Here is an 18,057-nt window from a genome sequence, read left to right on the forward strand (position 1 = left end):
CCCCCACCTCTGTGGGTTGCTAGTTTTGGTATCTTTTTTCATCAGCCTTTTGAACTCCAAGCTGAACCTTTCAATGGTGTCACTACTTACCTTCTGTACAGATGTGAAGATTCCTCATTTCTTCTGTGACCCTCCTCAGCTCCTCAATCTTGCGTGTTCTGACACTTCCGCAAATACCATATTACTGTATTGTACTGGTGCCATCGTTGGTGGTGGTCCAGTCTCAGGAATACTTTTCTCTTACACTCGGATTGCTTCATCCATTTGGAGACTCTCATCTTCAGGTGGGAAATATAAAGCCTTTTCCACCTGTGGTTCTCACCTGTCAGTTGTTTGTTTATTTTATGGAATGGGCATTGGAGTGTACCTCAGTTCAGCCATCTCACCTTCTGCCAGGAAGGGTGCAGTGGCCTCAGTGGTGTACACTGTTGCCACTTCCATGCTGAATCCCTTCATCTACAGCCTGAGGAACAGGGACATCAAGAGAGCTCTGCAGAGGATTCTTAGGAGATCAAACTAATATCAACACTTGTGCCATCTTTTTGGGTATGTGGGTTGGAAATGGAAACCCTGGTGGTGTAGTGGTTAAGGGTTTGGCTGCTAAGCAGAAGATCAGCCATTTGAATCCACAGGCGCTCCTTAGAAGCTCTATGGGGCAGTTCTACTTTGTCCTATAGGATGGATATGAGTCAGAATCTACTAGACGGCAATGGGTTAGCTTTGGGTTGGAAATGACAGCAAAATGAACATCTGCAGCCAGAAGTCTTGCCTTTTTGGCTACATAATTTTTGTAGCTCTCATAGATTTTTTTTTCATAGATTTCAATCTGAAGATTTCATATCTGAAGTTTGCTTCTGTTGTCACATCTTTAATTGCATAGAGGAAGTATTCTGGGATATGTCAGTCTGCATGACCAAATCCCATTATAGCTGTGGAGCCTTTTTTAGCTTCTCATCTATGACCCGGGCTTCCTGGTAAAATACACACATCTATTTTTATGTACTTATAATCTTCATCCTTTACCATAATTAATATGTATTGCTGAGACTACTTTTGCATCTAACAGAACCGTACATGGAGGTTATGTGTGAGAATGCACGTCACTGGTCCCAAACCTGAATTTCATGATGTAATCATCTGGAAAGCTTAAAAAGTTGATGCCTTGGTCCCACCACTACAGATTCTGATTTAATTGGGTCAGTATGTGGCTTGAGCATAAGATTTTTAAAGCACCACAGGTGGTTCTACTGTACAGCCAAGGAGAGAACAACTCATCTTTTCAGACTTCTCTTTCAAAGATGACTAGTTTGTCATGGGTCTTTTACTCCCCCTGAATGATGCTGAAGACCTGCAAGTGATCAGAGCTCACAAGGTGAAAGATATGAAAGAACTTACCTGAACAAGAGGCAAGCGATTTTTCTCAATATTCTTGATGATATTTCTTCTCATATCTTCTCCCTCTACATCATGTTGTTGTTAAGAGCTCTTGAGTCGCCTCCCTGGCACGTGGTGACACCATGCACAACAGAAGAAAATGCTGCCCAGTCCTGTACCATTCCCATGATCAATTGTGGGTATGAACATAGTGATCCATGGGGTTTTCATTGACTGATTTTTGCAGGTAGATTGCCAAGACTTTCGTACTAGTTCATGTTAGTCTGGAATCTCTGATGAAGCCTATTCAATATTTTAGCAGCACATAAGTCCCTACTGACAGGTGGTGGCTGCCCATGAGATACACTGGTTGGGAATTGAACCTGGTCTTCAACATGGAAAGGGAGAATTTCAGCAATGAATCACCACTGCCTCTGCCCTGCACACCATACAGTTGGCCATGTGTGCTTGTTAATAAGCCATTACCTCCCTTATCAAAATCGACTCTTCTATACTTTGTGATGCTCAGGCAGAAGAGGAGAGGATTTTTAAACCACTGTCCTGATTTCCCATTTGGTTTTATTGTTACATCTTCCCATAATGATCAGTAACGGTCACCACATCCTAATAAGCCTGACGTTTTTCCTTATACCTGTTTCCTTAGACCTTGGTGTAGTAGCTTCTTTCTGCAGTTACTATCTGTGTATTGCCGCATTGCTCCTTTTTGCCTTTCAGTTCTTGTATAAGTATTTTACCAGTTTCCTGTATGAAATGATTTCATGGCGTTTGCTCTTTTCTTTATTGATTCCCAACTGATAAATTGAATTTAGGGACTAAAACTGTGAAGTGTCTAAAATTGGAACATCACAAAGCATGCTCAGGAAAAAAAGGTGGTTGTAAATGATATGTCTTGGTCAAGGTTGTACAAACAAGGATTAAGGGGGTGGTATCACAAATCCAATTGCTGTGGCTCTAGTGGAGCTCCATGATCATTACTTCACCAAATCATTATGAAAAAATCAAATGTTATTTTCTTTTTCCATAGCCTACGATTGCAAAGGGTCATGTCTCCACTGAAGGGGAGCTCTTGCCTTTCACTTGTAACAGCTTGATTAAGACATTATTGTGTTATCATGGTTCATTGTCCTTGGGTTCCTTTTTTGTTCTACTACCTGGATATGCTTCTCTCCTTTAGAGATATTGACATCATTTCTGAGGAAGCGACTTGGGGCTCTCTGAAAATCTGCCCAATAAGTAATTTACTCTGCTTTTTACCACTGAGTTAAATTCCGTACAAATTTTCCTGATGAGAAACTTTGATAAAGGAGAATGGACTGCACTGGACAGAGGATGAGGCCAGACCAGCTTGTGGGGAAGATATAGCTCTCATTAAAAATCATGAAAGTAGTGTATTCATTCTCTGGTTATGGTTAACTGCAATGAGACTTTACGGGTCCCTAGAACCAGGCTGCACATCCAGTTCTGCAAACCTAGGGATGCCCCCCCAAAATTGATACATCCAAGGTAATGTTTCTTTTTGATGTCTCATGGTAGGCTCTTCTCAAAGGTAATCTTTTTTTTTTCCTCTTTAAACTTCAAGGCCTAAAATGGATGATATAAGTTGATTCATTCTATGAATGGGGAAAAGACTGGAAGGAAATATGTCAGTTTCCTAATGGCTATCAGAAAGTGGTGTATTTATCTTTGATATGGAAGAGGAACCACAGATAACAGGAAGGGTGTGGGATTTGATGAAACACACCTCCAACCAGATCTTGGCTTATAAACTGGACACTTTTGGAAACTCAGTGCACCTCATTAAGCCTCAGAGTCCTCGTCATCAAATTAAGGTTAATAGTGCTAACCTTCCAAGGCCATTGTAATGACTAAATATAATGTTGTCAAGTTTGGATCAAATGGCAATTTCCCATCATAGGGTAGCCCTTAACATCATTTTAAAGAAGTGCATTTTAAGTGTGCACTTCAAGAATTCAAAAAGACCTTGATTTTACAAACTGTGATTTTCAGCATAATATAAAACATCTTTCTGTTTTAACTTCTCTATAGCTGTGATAACAAAAGCACTCGTCTGAGAGAGTGATTAAGAGGGCGTAATCAAAAGTACTGATTAGAACAGTGTTTAGTACATATAATAGATTGATAAGTGGGCACTAACATAGTCACCATATGGGTAGGCGAATGAAATTTTTCAACTAATGGATTTTGCAGAGAAAATGTTTGATTTTCAGCATTAGCTCCACTAACTTATTAGCTTTGTGTACTGGGACTTGTTATTAAAGTCTCATGGTGTCCAGTTCTTCATTTTAAATGATACTTAGCATACAACCCTGTAAGGATTAAACAGATAATGCACATGCATGGAGAGTAAATATAGATACCATTCCATTGTCATCTACTCTATGACTGATGTAGTTCAAATAAATTATTTAAACTCTTAGTGTGGTTTATCCTGGTTACCTGACAGGCCATTGTAATGCATCTTTACACAATAAGACCTTGAATAGTGCAGAGGCAGAGACTGGATATCATTTGTCTACACACTCAAAATATAGCACAGTGAAGCCAGAGATTAGTCCTCTCTACATTGTATTATGCTGAATAAAATATTCACTATCTTCTAAGAAAAGGTGAAGACATTTTGAATCAATACATCCTGTATTTTCCTTCCTCCCTGGAGCACTGTACCTTCCATAGAGATCTTTAAGAACTTCTGAAGGAAGAAATGTATAATTTGTTTGTTTTTTATTATTCTGGATATTCGATGGGATCTATTATTCCATTTACAAGATTAAGTAGGTATGGTGAAAGACTACAACCCTGATGCACACCTTTCCTGACTTTAAACCAATCAGTATCCCCTTGTTCTGTCCGAACAACTGCCTTTCAACCCATGTAAAAGTTCCTCATGAGGACAATTAAGTGTTCTGGAATTCCCATTCTTCGCAATGTTATCCATAGTTTGTTATGATCCACACAGTTGAATGCCTTTGCATAGTCAATAAAACACAGGTAAACATCCTTCTGGTATTCTCTGCTTTCAGCCAGGATCCATCTGACATCAGCAATGATATCCCTGGTTCCACGTCCTCTTCTGAAACCAGCCTGAATTTCTGGCAGTTCCCTGTCGATATACTGCTGCAGCTGTTTTTGCATGATCTCCAGCAAAATTTTGCTTGCTTGTGATATTAACGATATTGTTCTATAATTTCCGCATTCGGTTGGATCACCTTTCTTGGGAATAGGCATAAATATGAATCTCTTCCAGTCAGTTGGTCAGGAAGCTGTATTCCATATTTCTTGGCATAGAGGAGTGAGCACCTCCAGCACTGCATCTGTTTGTTGAAACATCTCAGTTGATATTCCATCAATTCCTGGAGCCTTTTTTTTTTTTTTTTGCCAATGCCTTCCGAGCAGCTTGGACTTCTTCCTTCAGTGCCATCAGTTCCTGGTCATATGCCACCTCTTGAAATAGTTGAATATCAACTAATTTTTTTTGGTATAATGACTCTGTATTCCTTCCATCTTCTTTTGATGCTTCCTGCGTCATTTAATATGTTCCCCATGGAATCCTCCACTATTGCAACTCGAGGCTTGATTTTTTTCTTCAGTTCTTGCAGCTTGAGAAATGCTGAGTGTGTTCTTCACTTTTGGTTTTCCATCTCCAGCTCTTTGCACATGTCATTATAATACTTTACTTCGTCTTCTCGAGACGCCCTTTGAAATCTTCTAATCAGTTCTTTTACTTCATGAATTCTTCCTTTTGCTTTAGCTGCTCGATGCTCAAGAGCAAGTTTCAGAGTCTCCTCTGACAATCATCTTGGTCTTTTCTTACTTTCCTGTCTTTTCAGTGACCTCTTGCTTTCTTCTTGGATGATGTCCTTGATGTCATTCCACAACTCTTATGGTCTTCTGTCACTAGTGTTCAATGCGTCAAACCTATTCTTGAGATGGTCTCTAAATTCAGGTGGGATATACGCAAGGCCATATTTTGGCTCTCGTGAACTTGCTCTGATTTTCTTCAGGTTCAGCTTGAACTTGCATATGAGGAGTTGATGGTCTATTGCACAGTCGGTCCCTGGCCTTGTTCTGACTGATGATATTGAGCTTTTCCATTGTTTCTTTCCATAGACGTAGTCAATTTAATTTCTGTGTGTTCCATCTGGCGAGGTTCATGTGTATAGTCACCGTTTATATTGGTGAAAGAAGGTATTTGCAATGAAGAAGAAGTCGTTGGTCTTGCAAAATTCTATCATTGGATCTCTGGCATTGTTTCTATCCCCAAGGCCCTATTTGATCTGTACGCTGAACAAATAATACGAGAAGCTGGACTATATGAAGAAGAATGGGGCATCAGGATTGGAGGAAGACTCACTAACCACCTGCGTTATGCAGATGACACAACCTTGCTTGCTGAAAGTGAAGAGGACTTGAAGCACTTACTAATAAAGATCAAATACCACAGCCTTCAGCATGGATTACACCTCAACATAAAGAAAGCAAAAATCCTCACAACTGGACCAATAAGCAACATCATGATAAATGGAGAAAAGATTGAAGTTGTCAAGGATTTCATTTTACTTGGATCCACAATCAACAGCCATGGAAGCAGCAGTCAAGAAATCAAAAGACGCATTGCATTGGGCAAATCTGCTGCAAAGGATCTCTTCAAAGTGTGGAAGAGCAAATATGTCACCCTGAAGACTGAGGTGCGCCTGACTCAAGCCATGGTATTTTCAATCACATCATATGCATGTCAAAGCTGGACAATGAATAAGGAAGACTGAAGAAGAGTTGACGCCTTTGAATTGTGGTGTTGGCAAAGAATTTTGAATATATCATGGACTGCCAAAAGAATGAATAAATCTGCCTTGGAAGAAATGCGGCCAGAATGCTCCTTAGAGGCAAGGATGGTGAGACCGCGTCTTACATACTTTGGACATGTTGTCAGGAGGGGTGAGTCCCTGGAGAAGGACATCATGCTTGGCAGAGTACAGGGTCAGTGGAAAAGAGGAAGACCCTCAACCAGGTGGACTGACACAGTGGCTGCAAAGATGAGCTCAAGCATAACAATGATTTTAAGGACGACACAGGACTGGACAGTGTTTCGTTCTGTTGTGCATAGGGTCACTATGAGTGGGAACCAACTCGACAGCACCTAACAACAACCACAACAAATTATTCCATTTAATTGTATGTGCAAGAGTAAGAATCATTGAATAAAAGGGTAGGTTTGGATACATTCTATAATTAAACAGAAAAAATTGAGGGTAGTCTTTGCTCAATTGTACATCTAAACAGGTTGCAGGAAGGTGACAGTCTTTCTGTTTCTTTCAAGGATAGTCATCATGTGAGAGGAAACTGGGAAAAGCACAAAGCAAATCTTCACTTTTCACCACAAGAACACAACTGTCTGGTTTACATACACAAGCACTCTGCATTCTTCTTTGGAAGTGACTATAGAATTTGATATCCTCTTTGTTGTTAGTTGCCATCAAGTCAACTCCGACTCATAGCAGTCTTATGTTTAACAGAACAAAATATTGCCTGGTCCTGCACTGTCCTTATAATCTTTGGTGTTTTTGGTATGTTTGGAGCCCAAAGTTGCAGCCACCACATCAGTCTTTCTCATGGAATTTTTCTCTCATTTTCTCTAATGTTTTCTACCCACTACCCATTACAAAATGACTTCAGTTTAATAAAAATTTTTGCTACTGTCCAAGCATTCTAAAAGGTCCCAACACGCATCCTCTCCTTCTCCGATACATTTTTATACTTCTGCCATTTGGTCATTTGGTATCCAAAAATAGCTCTTTACCATGTATCTACATACAGGTAAATAGCATCCTTTTCTACATATCCAACAGATTGGATTTATATTCAAGTTTTCTTCATATCAGCTATTGACATACCAATCTCCGATTCCTCAAAAAAGAGATCCCTGAACGAGGAAGGCCACAAAAGTAGGATGTAAAATGTGCTACAGATATTTTTCCCATAAACCCCATTTTATCTACAAGGAAAAAACAAACAAAAAAACCAACCAACAACAACAAAAAAATAACTAGATAGAATAAAAGGACATTTTATTAAAGACTTCAAGAGCTCTGAATGCAGAGTCTAAAGAAAATTTTATTCTGGAGTGAACTGAGCCCTTTTCGTTGTTGTCGTTAGTTGCCATCTAGTCAGCTCCAATCATAGTGGACTTACCTATAACAGATCGAAATGTTGCCTGCTCCTGCACCATCTTCATCATCATTCATATATTTGAGTCCATTATTTTGGCTATTGTATCAATCTTCATAAAACCAAGAAAAAAAAATCCTTTGCTGTCGAGTCCATTCCAACTGGAGTAAAACTGCCCTATACGGTTTCCAAGAGCAGCTGGTGGATTTGACCTGCCAACTTTTTGGTTATCAGCCAAGCTCTTGACCACTCAGGGCCAGGGCTTCTAGTCTGTCTTAATCAGGAAGCTTTGTTGAAATCTGTACACCATGGGTGACCCTACTAATATTTCAAATACTGGTGGGATAGCTTCCAGCATCATAGCAACATGGAAGACACCACAGTAGGACAAACTGACAAATGGGTGGTGGGAGCCCTTTTCAGTTAAGTAGAAATCAGAAGCCACTGGGAATATTTGTTGAATTAGAGCACAGTATGGGTTCAATTTGCATGATGCCTATGGAAGGGTTCTGCTTCTGCAATGGAAACCAGGGAGCCTTCTTCTACTGTACAGCCAGGAGCAGCATCATAGAGTCTGCAGAAGTATTCAGTGCAGAGGTAGATGTACCCATCTTCCCTAGGTGAGTTTTGTTGAGAAGATGAGGTGTGATGGGGTAAAAAGATGGGGTGTGACTATGTTGGGCTTAGAAGCTAACAGCCTAATAGAAGGCAAGGCCTGTGTGGTGGGCAGTGCCTAAAATTCTCACAATGGTCCATGCCTCCTCTTATTTCATCCACGGAATAATATCCTCCCCATAGTGTGGTCCAGACCTGGTAAAACACTTTAAAAAATAGGGTATGGCAAAAGTAATGGGGTGTGACTTCCAAGTTTACAGTGCAAAGGGACTCTGGCCTTCATCTTCCTAGAATTCTATTGATCTCTTGCTGACACACTTGGTTGGAAGCCAGTTGCCATGTTGAGAACTGCCCCATGAAGTGGTCCATGTGGCCAGAAATTTAGGAAGACCTCTGGTAATAGCTTGTGAGGAACTGAATCCTGCCATAGCCATGTGAATTACCTTGGTATTGGATCCTCTCCCAGTCAAGCCTTAACAGGATGGGAGAATTAGTCCATGTTCAACCATTTCAAGAGGTGGCATATGATCAGGAACCGACGGAACTGAAGGAAGAAGTCCAAAATGCTCTGAAGGCATTGGCGAAAAACAAGGCTCCAGGAATTGATGGAATATCAACTGAGATGTTTCAACAAGCAGATGCGGCGCTGGCGGTGCTCACTCATCTATGCCAAGAAATATGGAAGACAGCTTCCTGGCCAACTGACTGGAAGAGATTCATATTTATGCCTATTCCCAAGAAAGGTGATCCAACTGAATGTGGAAATTATAGAACGATATCTTTTTTTTTTATCGTTAATGTCACATGCAAGCAACATTTTGCTGAAGATCATTCAAAAACGGCTGCAGCAGTATATCGACAGGGACATGTCAGAAATTCAGGCTGGTTTCAGAAGAGGATGTGGAGCCAGGGATATCATTGATGATGTCAGATGGATCCTGGCTGGAAGCAGAGAATACCAGAAGGATGTTTACCTGTGTTTTATTGATTATGCAAAAGCATTCAACTGTGTGGATCATGACAAACTATGGATAACACTGCGAAGAATGGGAATTCCAGAACACTTAATTGTATTCATGAGGAAACTTTGCATAGATTAAGAGGCAGTTGTTCGGACAGAACAAGGGAATACTGATTGGTTAAAAGTCAGGAAAGGTGTGTGTCAGGGTTGTATTCTTTCACCATACCTATTCAATCTGTATGCTGAGAAAATTATATAAGAAGCTGGACTACATGAAGAAGAATGGGGTATCAGGATTGGAGGAAGACTCATTAACAACCTACATTATGCAAATGACAAAACCTTGCTTGCTGAAAAATGAAGAGGACTTGAAGCACTTACTAATGAAGATCAAAGGCCATAGCCTTCAGTATGAATTGCACCTCAACAGAAAGAAACAAAAATCCTCACAACTGGTCCAATGAGCAACATCATGACAAATGGAGAAAAGACAGAAGTTGTCAAGGATTTCATTTTACTTGGATCCACAATCAACAGCCATGGAAACAGCAGTCAAGAAATCAAAAGACACATTGCGTTGGGTAAATCTGCTACAAAGGACCTCTTTAAAGTGTTGAAGAGCAAAGATGTCACCTTGAAGACTAAGGTGCGCCTGACCCAAGCCATGGTATTTTCAATCACATCATATGCATGTGAAAGCTGGACAATGAATAAGGAAGACCGAAGAAGGATTGATGCCTTTGAATTGTGGTGTTGATGAAGAATATTGAATATACCATGGACTGCCAAAAGAACGAAAAAATCTGTCTTAGAAGAAGTACAATCAGAATGCTCCTTAGAAGCAAGGATGGCAACACTGCGTCTTACATACTTTGGACGTGTTGTCAGGAGGGATGAGTCCCTGGAGAAGGACATCATCATCCTTGGCAGAGTACACGGTCAGCGGAAAAGAGGAAGACCCTCAAAGAGGTGGATTGACACCAAAGAGCTGAAGCATAACAGTGATTGTAAGGATGGCTCCGGACCGGGCAGTGTTTCGTTCTGTTGTGCATAGGGTCGCTATGATTTGGAACCGACTCGACGGTACTTAACAACAACAACTCTATCAAGCCTTAAGATTACTGAAGTCTCCTGGGAAACACATAGATTGCAGCCTAGTAGAACCCTGAGATTTCACACAAAGTAAGAAGTAACCAAACAAGTATTCAAAAAATTTGTTTTCTATTATAGGAACATACATCAACTAAAGAGAAAAATCAGAGCTAGTTCTGTCATTCAAATTCACACACACACACAAAAATAAATAAATTTTCAATGCATAAATTCCCAAACCCCAAGAAAAGGCTATGGGAAGGAAAGTAGGATATTCTACTTAGAGATACAAATCTTAAAAGTAATATGGAAATAATATCAGATTCTTGGTATAAACCCAGTACTGCCGAGTTGATTCCAACTCATAGCAACCCTATAGGACAGAGTAGAACTGCCGCATAGAGTTTCCAAGGAGCACCTGGCAGATTCGAACTGCCGACCCTTTGGTTAGCAGCAGTAGCACTTAATCACTACGTCACCAGGGTTTCCATTCTTGGTGTAGACATTGTAATTCTCCCTAAATTTCCTGATCAATTCATTGATTTTGCTGATATCGAAGTTACTCATTGATTCTTTCAACTAGAAAAAAGTGTCTGAATTTCATATTACAATTCCTGCAATTTACAAGTCAGAGCTGAGAATACGTGTTTTTCCTCCTGAGATTAGGAATGCCCAGACCATTCTGGGACAGTCTTTTTTCTCCTACCTCATCTGTTAATTTAACAAGCCTCAGAGATTGGGATAACATAGACCAATTAGGCTAATAACGCACTCTGTGAGATGAGCTCTCAAAGCCATACAATTGCAAATTATTAGCCTGTGTCTCCAGCCCTTCAGAGTGTCTGTCCCAGCGCAGCAGACTACTTATGGGTGTCTCTTCCTCCCATTGTCATCATTCACCTCAGGACGTCTATGCCTGAGCCTGTCTTCCTGTCATTCCTGATGAAGGAGCCTCCTGTGTTCCTGTCTCTCACCAGGCAGGAGGGCAGCAGTGGATTCGCATTCTTTGACTATGACCCATCAGAGACACCGTGCAACCCAGTGAGTGTTGAGGGAGACAGGAACACAGGAGGGACTGTCAAGAGCATTGTTTCCTCATCATCAGAACCAAAAATAGAGTTGGGATAGCAAGAAGGGAAACCAAAATGGAAGGTTTTAACTAAGAGGTTTATGAAGTTTAGCCCTTTGTACTGGTGGGAATCTGAGGACTCACCTTCATGAGTTCTGCTGTCCTCTACCACTATTTCTAGCTTCCATGGAGATTGTTTCCACCAGAGCAGGAAACTAATCCCTCTAAACAGCCAGTGTTAAAAGCTTGGCTGCTAACCAAAAGGTCAGCAGTTTGAATCCAGCAGCTGCTCCTTGGAAACCCTATGGGATGGTTCGACTCTGTCCTATAGGGTCGCTATGAGTCGGAATCAACATACCTACAATGGTTTTTCTTTCTTTCTTTTTTGTTTTTAAACTGTCCCCTAAAAAAAAAAAACTAAGGACTTCTAAATTATGAAATTGAGGATGATGACAGTGATGATGATGATGCCAGTAACTATAACAATGGCAAACTGTGTTGAGGGTTTCCTAGTGCCAGGCTCTGAGTTATATGTTTTAGGACTTTTAAAATTTCATCTGCAAAATTTTCTCCCAAAATATAAGGGTATAGGTTATTATTACTTTATAGGTGAGAAATGAAACACAGCAATTTTATATATTTTAACCAAGCTTTGGTGGAGAACGGAGTGAATCCAGGTTTGAATCTGGGCAGTGAAACCCCATTCACAGGGCACCTAGCCAATATTCTAACCTGTTAACACAATCTGCTATTTCTCTACCTGTGTCACCCAGGTGGAGTGCTTGTAGGGAAATGACAGAGCCTCATTCTTTTCTGCTTTCCTAGAACCTACAAAACCCTCCAATGGGATGGATCAGCATAGTGGCTGCAGCACTGGGCTCAAACATAGCAATAATTGTGAGGATGGCACAGGAATGGGCAGTGCTTTGTTCTGTTGTATATAAGGTCATGATGAGTTTGGACCAACTCAATGGCATCTAACAACAACATAGCCTACACCACACTTGGCAAAGTGTAGGCAACCCAACAAGAAATTTTGGTTAAATATTGATTATCTTTTTTAGTTCAGGGGAGCAAAGTGTAGTCAATCTGTTGTCCATGTACTGGGTGCTTTCCTGCCTCTGCTTTCCTCCCTTTCAGGGGTGCCCAGTAGGACTAGAGAGATGAGTGAGACTCAGCACTCTAGACAGTCAGGATGGACTCTCATCCACCAAGAATTTGGCTCCAATGTTGAGGCCGATGAGACCTGCCTGCGACACCTTCCCCCCCGCCGCCCGCCCCTGCAACCAAGAGTGGATGAAAAGCCTTATTACTCAAAAAGGAGACTATCTAGGGAGACCTTGGCAGGCTCCCAAGATGGTCCAAATGTATCTTGAAAAAGCAAAGAAAGCGACTGGCAGGGAATTTTTTGTTGTTGTTAAGAGGTAGATCTGGTCTGAGGGTTCTAGCACATCGGCAGAGGCTCGCCCGGTTTGAATCTATTGCCATCGCCAAAAGAAAGAGCACCTGGACTGTCTTATTAGCTTACCCAGATGTGGGCAGAAGGCAGGGAGGGTTAGGTTTAAGACCTGTCAGCAGTCAAACAACGAAACAAATAGAGGCGGACTTTTTATTGCATAGCTCTCATAGGGTGTTTATAAATAGTCCCATCAAAGGAATTCCCCCCCATGGGGTAAAATGTTTAATATATTTTCAGTGTCAACAAAAAAAATTAAATACAGTATGTTTTGAAAGCTTAAAATTAGTCAAAGTCATTTATTGCATTGAATTTTGATAAAATATAATACATTTTAAAGCATTTTAGTGTCCTTTAATTAGACCGATTTTATTGTTAAAAGGAAAAAGATATTTCTTAATCCACACATTTCCTTCATTAAGAGGGGATGATATTTTACTGCCTGTATTCTTTTGGTGTCCCTAAATGTTCCTGCTTCTGTAACTTTCTTCAGCTGAGTGTCTCTAAAGTGGATGTGGGTAGAAAAGGATGAAACCAAGGAGAAAGAGTCCTACGAAGAATGGGTTTGCCACAACTGAGAAATGCTGCTGAATGTAGTGTATGGTCCTTAAGTGTGAATGCTTTACGTGTGAATTTACCTGAATTAAAAATAGAAACACAGAGCTGGGTGCCCATTTACTTGTTTCCTTTTCCTAATCCTCTATTTTCTTTCACGAAAGCTGTCTCTGCTACCTGGAACCACAGAATCTTACAGATGTCTCTGAATTCCTCCTGCTGGGCATTTCGGAGGATCCAAGACAGCAGCCCCTCCTCTTTGGAATGTTCTTGTCCATGTACCTGGTCACAATGGCTGGGAACCTATTTATTATCCTGGACGTGATCTCCGACCCCCATCTCCACACCCCCATGTACTTCCTCCTCTCCAACCTGTCCTTAGCTGACATTGGCTGTACCTCCACCACAGTCCCAAAGGTGCTTGTGAATACTCACACACACCAAAGAGACATCTCTTATGCAGGCTGTCTGATTCAGTTGTCTTTTTTATATTTTTTTGCATATCTAGACAGTCTACTCCTGACAGTGATGGCCTATGACTGGTTTGTGGCCATTTGTCATCCCCTGCACTACCCAGTCATCATGAACCCCCATCTATGTGGCTTGCTGGTTCTGGTGTCAATTTTCATCAGCTTTTTTGACTCCCAGCTACACTGCATGATGGTGTCACAACTTACCTTCTGCACAGATGTGGAAATCCCTAGTTTCTGCTGTGACCCTCCTCAACTTTTCAACCTTGCCTGTCCTGACGCCTCCACCAATACCATATTGATATATTCAGTTAGCGCCATCTTTGGTGGTGTTCCAATCTCAGGGATTCTTTTCTCTTATATTCGAATTGTTTCCTCCATTCTGAGAGTCCCATCATCCGGTGGAAAGTCTAAAGCTTTTTTCACTTGTGGCTCTCACCTGTCAGTCATTTGCTTATTTTATGGAACAGGTGTTGGAGTATACCTGAGCTCAGCTGTCTCACCTTCTCTCAGGATGAGTACAGTGGCCTCAGTGATGTTCACTGTTGTCATCCCCATGCTGAACCCCTTCATCTACAGCCTGAGGAATACAGACATCAAGAGAGCCCTGCAGAGACTCCTCAACAGAATATCTTAAAGACCTGTGGCTTAACTATATGGGCCAAATGGTCACTATTTACTCCAAGAGAATGTTGGGAAGATAAAGAGAAGAGAAGGTATATCAGTGGAAACAGAACAAAAATAACGGAAATAATGAGAATATTGAAATATTAAGAAAAATATAACTGATGTCATGAACAGGTTGTATACGAATTTTTAGATAGAAACCAAATTTACTATGTAAACTTTGCCTAACACACAATAAAATGTGAAAAAAAAAATACTCATGCTGGAGTTCCAACACCAGAGAGTCTGATTTATTTAGAGTGGGGTATGGGGTAAGTTTTTTAAAGCACCCCGGCAGGTACTAGTGGGCAGGCAAGGTTGAAGACTACTGATTTCAGTGAAATCATTGTTAAAAAAATGACAACTATGAGAAGATGCTGAAGATCTTAAAGTCATCAGAGCTCACAAGGGAGAAGATATGAGAGAACTTACTCTAGCAACAGGCAATATGGTTTTTCTCAATATTCTTGGTAATATTTCTTCATATATCTCCTCTCGCTCTAGCATGCCGTTGTTATTAAGTGTCATTGAGTCGGTTTTAACTCACAGAGACCATACACCGTAGAGCAAATCATATGTGCTGGTTATTTAGCTCTTGTGTCTCTGCTCCCAATTCCCCTTTCTATACTTTGTGATGCCAGTGTGGAAATTCTCACATCACTGCTCTGATTTTCCATCTGGCTTTCTTGTCAGGTTCTTCCAGTAGTTGTCTGTAATGATCACCACCCTCCTCCCACCCCCAATAAGCCTAACGTTTTCGCTACCCACCTTCTTCTTTGGTGTGGTTGCTGCTGCCTGCAGGTTGTATCTCTCTGTTACCACTTTTGTTCTTTTATGTCTTTTAGTCTTTCAATGACTGTTTAACTACTTACCTATATTCAATCATCTTCATCAAAAATAACTAGTGTTGTTTCTTTCTTCTTGATTGAACCCTGACTGATATAACATGGAGAATAAAGATATATTGTCATGTGTCTGCAAATGGAAGCTTACAAATGTTCTCAGGGAAAAGGTTGGTTGCAGATCATATACCTTGGAAAGGGTGTGCAGTTGAAGCTGACATTGGAGTTTCAGTTGTTGTGTGACTCTAATGGTACCTGAGGATCATTAAGTCACCCAAGTCCTTATGAGGAAATTTAACTTTATCTGTTTTTCATTACTCTAAGATAGCAAAAGTTCATGTCCTCAGGAAAGGGGGGGTTTGGAATTCCACTTTGTAACCATGCTTCACTGTCTTCTGTCTTATTGAATGTGTCCTTGGGCTCCGTCTGTCCATCTTTCTTTTAGAGATGCCACACATAGCTCCTGCTGCAATAGTGTGGGCTCTGAAAACCTGTGCACCAGCTAGTTTCAATTACTCTGCCTTTTACTACTATGGTCAATCTCCAGTCAACTTCACTGATGAGGACCTTTGATATTCAAAATGTGCTTTAAGCTGGATGCCTGACAGAAGACCTTACAATTTCATCTTTGCACAGTGAGACCTTGAGCAGTTTTAGGGCAGGGGCTGAAGATCATTGGTCTCTATACTCAAAAGCTAGCTTAGTTAGGGCTTAGATTTGTTATATCTACTCTTTGTTTAATTTTGAATAAGTTATTCACTGACTTGGAAGAAAAAGTGAAGACATTTTGATATCAATACATGCAGTATTGGATGGTCTACTAGTCCTTCTATATAGATTTCTACTAACTCCTGAGAGAATAATTGTATGGTTTAAGTTTTTATTATTATTAACATTCAATGACATCAATTTTTTCAATTTAATAGTATATGGAACATTAAAAACCACAGAATTTTGAGAATTTCTACAAATAGCACCACCACCACCAGTTGCCACTGGGTTGATTCTGACTCATGGTGACATGTGTGTCTCAGAGCCCAACAGTGTTTCACAGGGTTTTCAATAGCTGATTTTTTGGAAGTAGATCACCAGGCCTTTCTTCTGAGGCACCTCTGGGTGACATTGAACTTCCAACCTTTAAGTTAGCAACTGAGAATATCAACCACTTGTACCACCCAAGGACTCCAAAATGATCATAAGGGAGGGGGGCTGATAGTAATAATGTGAGGAGGATGATGTTAGTACAACATCAGGAGCCTTTTCGCTGAGGGCTTCACAGTGCCAGGCTCTGAGCTAAAAGTTCCATGTAATTTATTTCTCGCCTCTGCGCCACCAGTTTCCAAAAAAGGCAACAAACATTATTGTCATTCCACAAATGAGGACAGGAGCACAGCCTTTTTATGTAACTTGTACCAGGTCTTGGGCTAGGAAGGGGTGAGGCCAGGCTTCAGTCTGTACAGTCTGACTCCAGACACAGAGCACCTGACCATATTCTCCCCTGTCAGCCTGCCCTGTCATCTCTCTTTCCTGGTCACTGTAAGCTATTCTTTGTGCTCTTCCAGAGGGTGCCCCTTGCTATATCAACTATAGGAAGGATATCTGAGATCACAGGTGGGAATCACAGAAAGAGTTGGCAGATGATAATTCTGGGAAGGCCTCTTTCTTCCCCCTGCTCCTGAATTTTGTCTTAGCTATCCACTCTTTCTTTAAATTCAAATTCAAATTCTTTAAATTTAGCCCCTCTCAATCTCAAAGGGAGACATATCTGAGTCTTAGATTTCATTTCTAGTAGGAAACTAGAATCAGTTAAAAGGTATACCCTAGGTATATCTTTGATTAAAATCTCTGGAATTATGCTTAAAACTTCCTGGAGCGTAGGGCAACAGAGTGAAATTTAGCACATGTGCCTCAGAGATTAACGACTTAGTTTTGAATTCATTTGTGATCCCCAAAGCCTTTCCCATGTTTGGCGCAGAGTAGGCTACGATAACGACAACAACAAAACTGTGTTAAATATGGAATAGATCCTTCCTTGGTTCACAGAAACAGAGGGTAGGCTGTATGGAGCTCATACACTGAGCTTTCATCCCTCCAAGGATGTCCCATAAGACTAGTGACAAGATAAACTAGGACATGAATGTTCTACATTATGGACTTACTGTTGGACCTATTACTGTCCATTTAATAGAATTTACAGTATTCAATTATTTTCTGAAAATTGTGCAGATTTTCACAAAAATGGAGGGGAAAAAAAGAAGGAAGAGAAGGAGAAAATAACTTACACTGTGGACCTGAGCATGTTTTAAGATTGCAAAGCATTCTACGGTCAATTTTCCTGGAACATGCTAGGCATCCACCACTCTCATAGAATCAAAGGACATTAAATATTTTGTGGCATTGTATTTCATCAATAAATACGCAACTTCCATAATGACTCCAATTCTAATTAAATAAACAATGATCAAATATGTATTAAGTGGTAAACCTTCGTTAGCTGACACATCTTTCCTAGAAATGGTTGTTACTCTCCCCCCTTCCAGCTCAGAGAGGTTGGGAGATTTACATGCACTCCGTATGTAATGTCTGAAATATCTGGACTCAGATCTTGGTCTCCCGATTCCTATTGCAGTCCTCTGTTCCCCTAACCAGAGCAGAATGACTGCATTTCTTTTCAAACCTGCTTTAGTTCCAGATGGCAATGGTTTTTTTAGTTCCAGATGAGTAAATGGAAGCTGAATGAATAATTCTTCTTC

General features: G+C 40.7%; 1 protein-coding gene across 1 annotated transcript; it reads left to right on the top strand.

The window, feature by feature from the left end:
* Positions 1 to 12,554: 12,554 nt before the first annotated feature.
* LOC126071172 (olfactory receptor 18-like) lies at positions 12,555 to 14,433 on the top strand. The gene is made up of 2 exons (XM_049875428.1): positions 12,555 to 12,739; positions 13,491 to 14,433. The coding sequence occupies exons 1-2, from the start codon at positions 12,555 to 12,557 to the stop codon at positions 14,431 to 14,433; spliced, it is 1,128 nt and encodes a 375-aa protein (XP_049731385.1).
* Positions 14,434 to 18,057: the final 3,624 nt, after the last annotated feature.

Source organism: Elephas maximus, chromosome 3 (genome assembly GCF_024166365.1).
Source record: "Elephas maximus indicus isolate mEleMax1 chromosome 3, mEleMax1 primary haplotype, whole genome shotgun sequence".
In the NCBI taxonomy this organism is placed as follows: Eukaryota; Metazoa; Chordata; class Mammalia; order Proboscidea; family Elephantidae; genus Elephas; species Elephas maximus.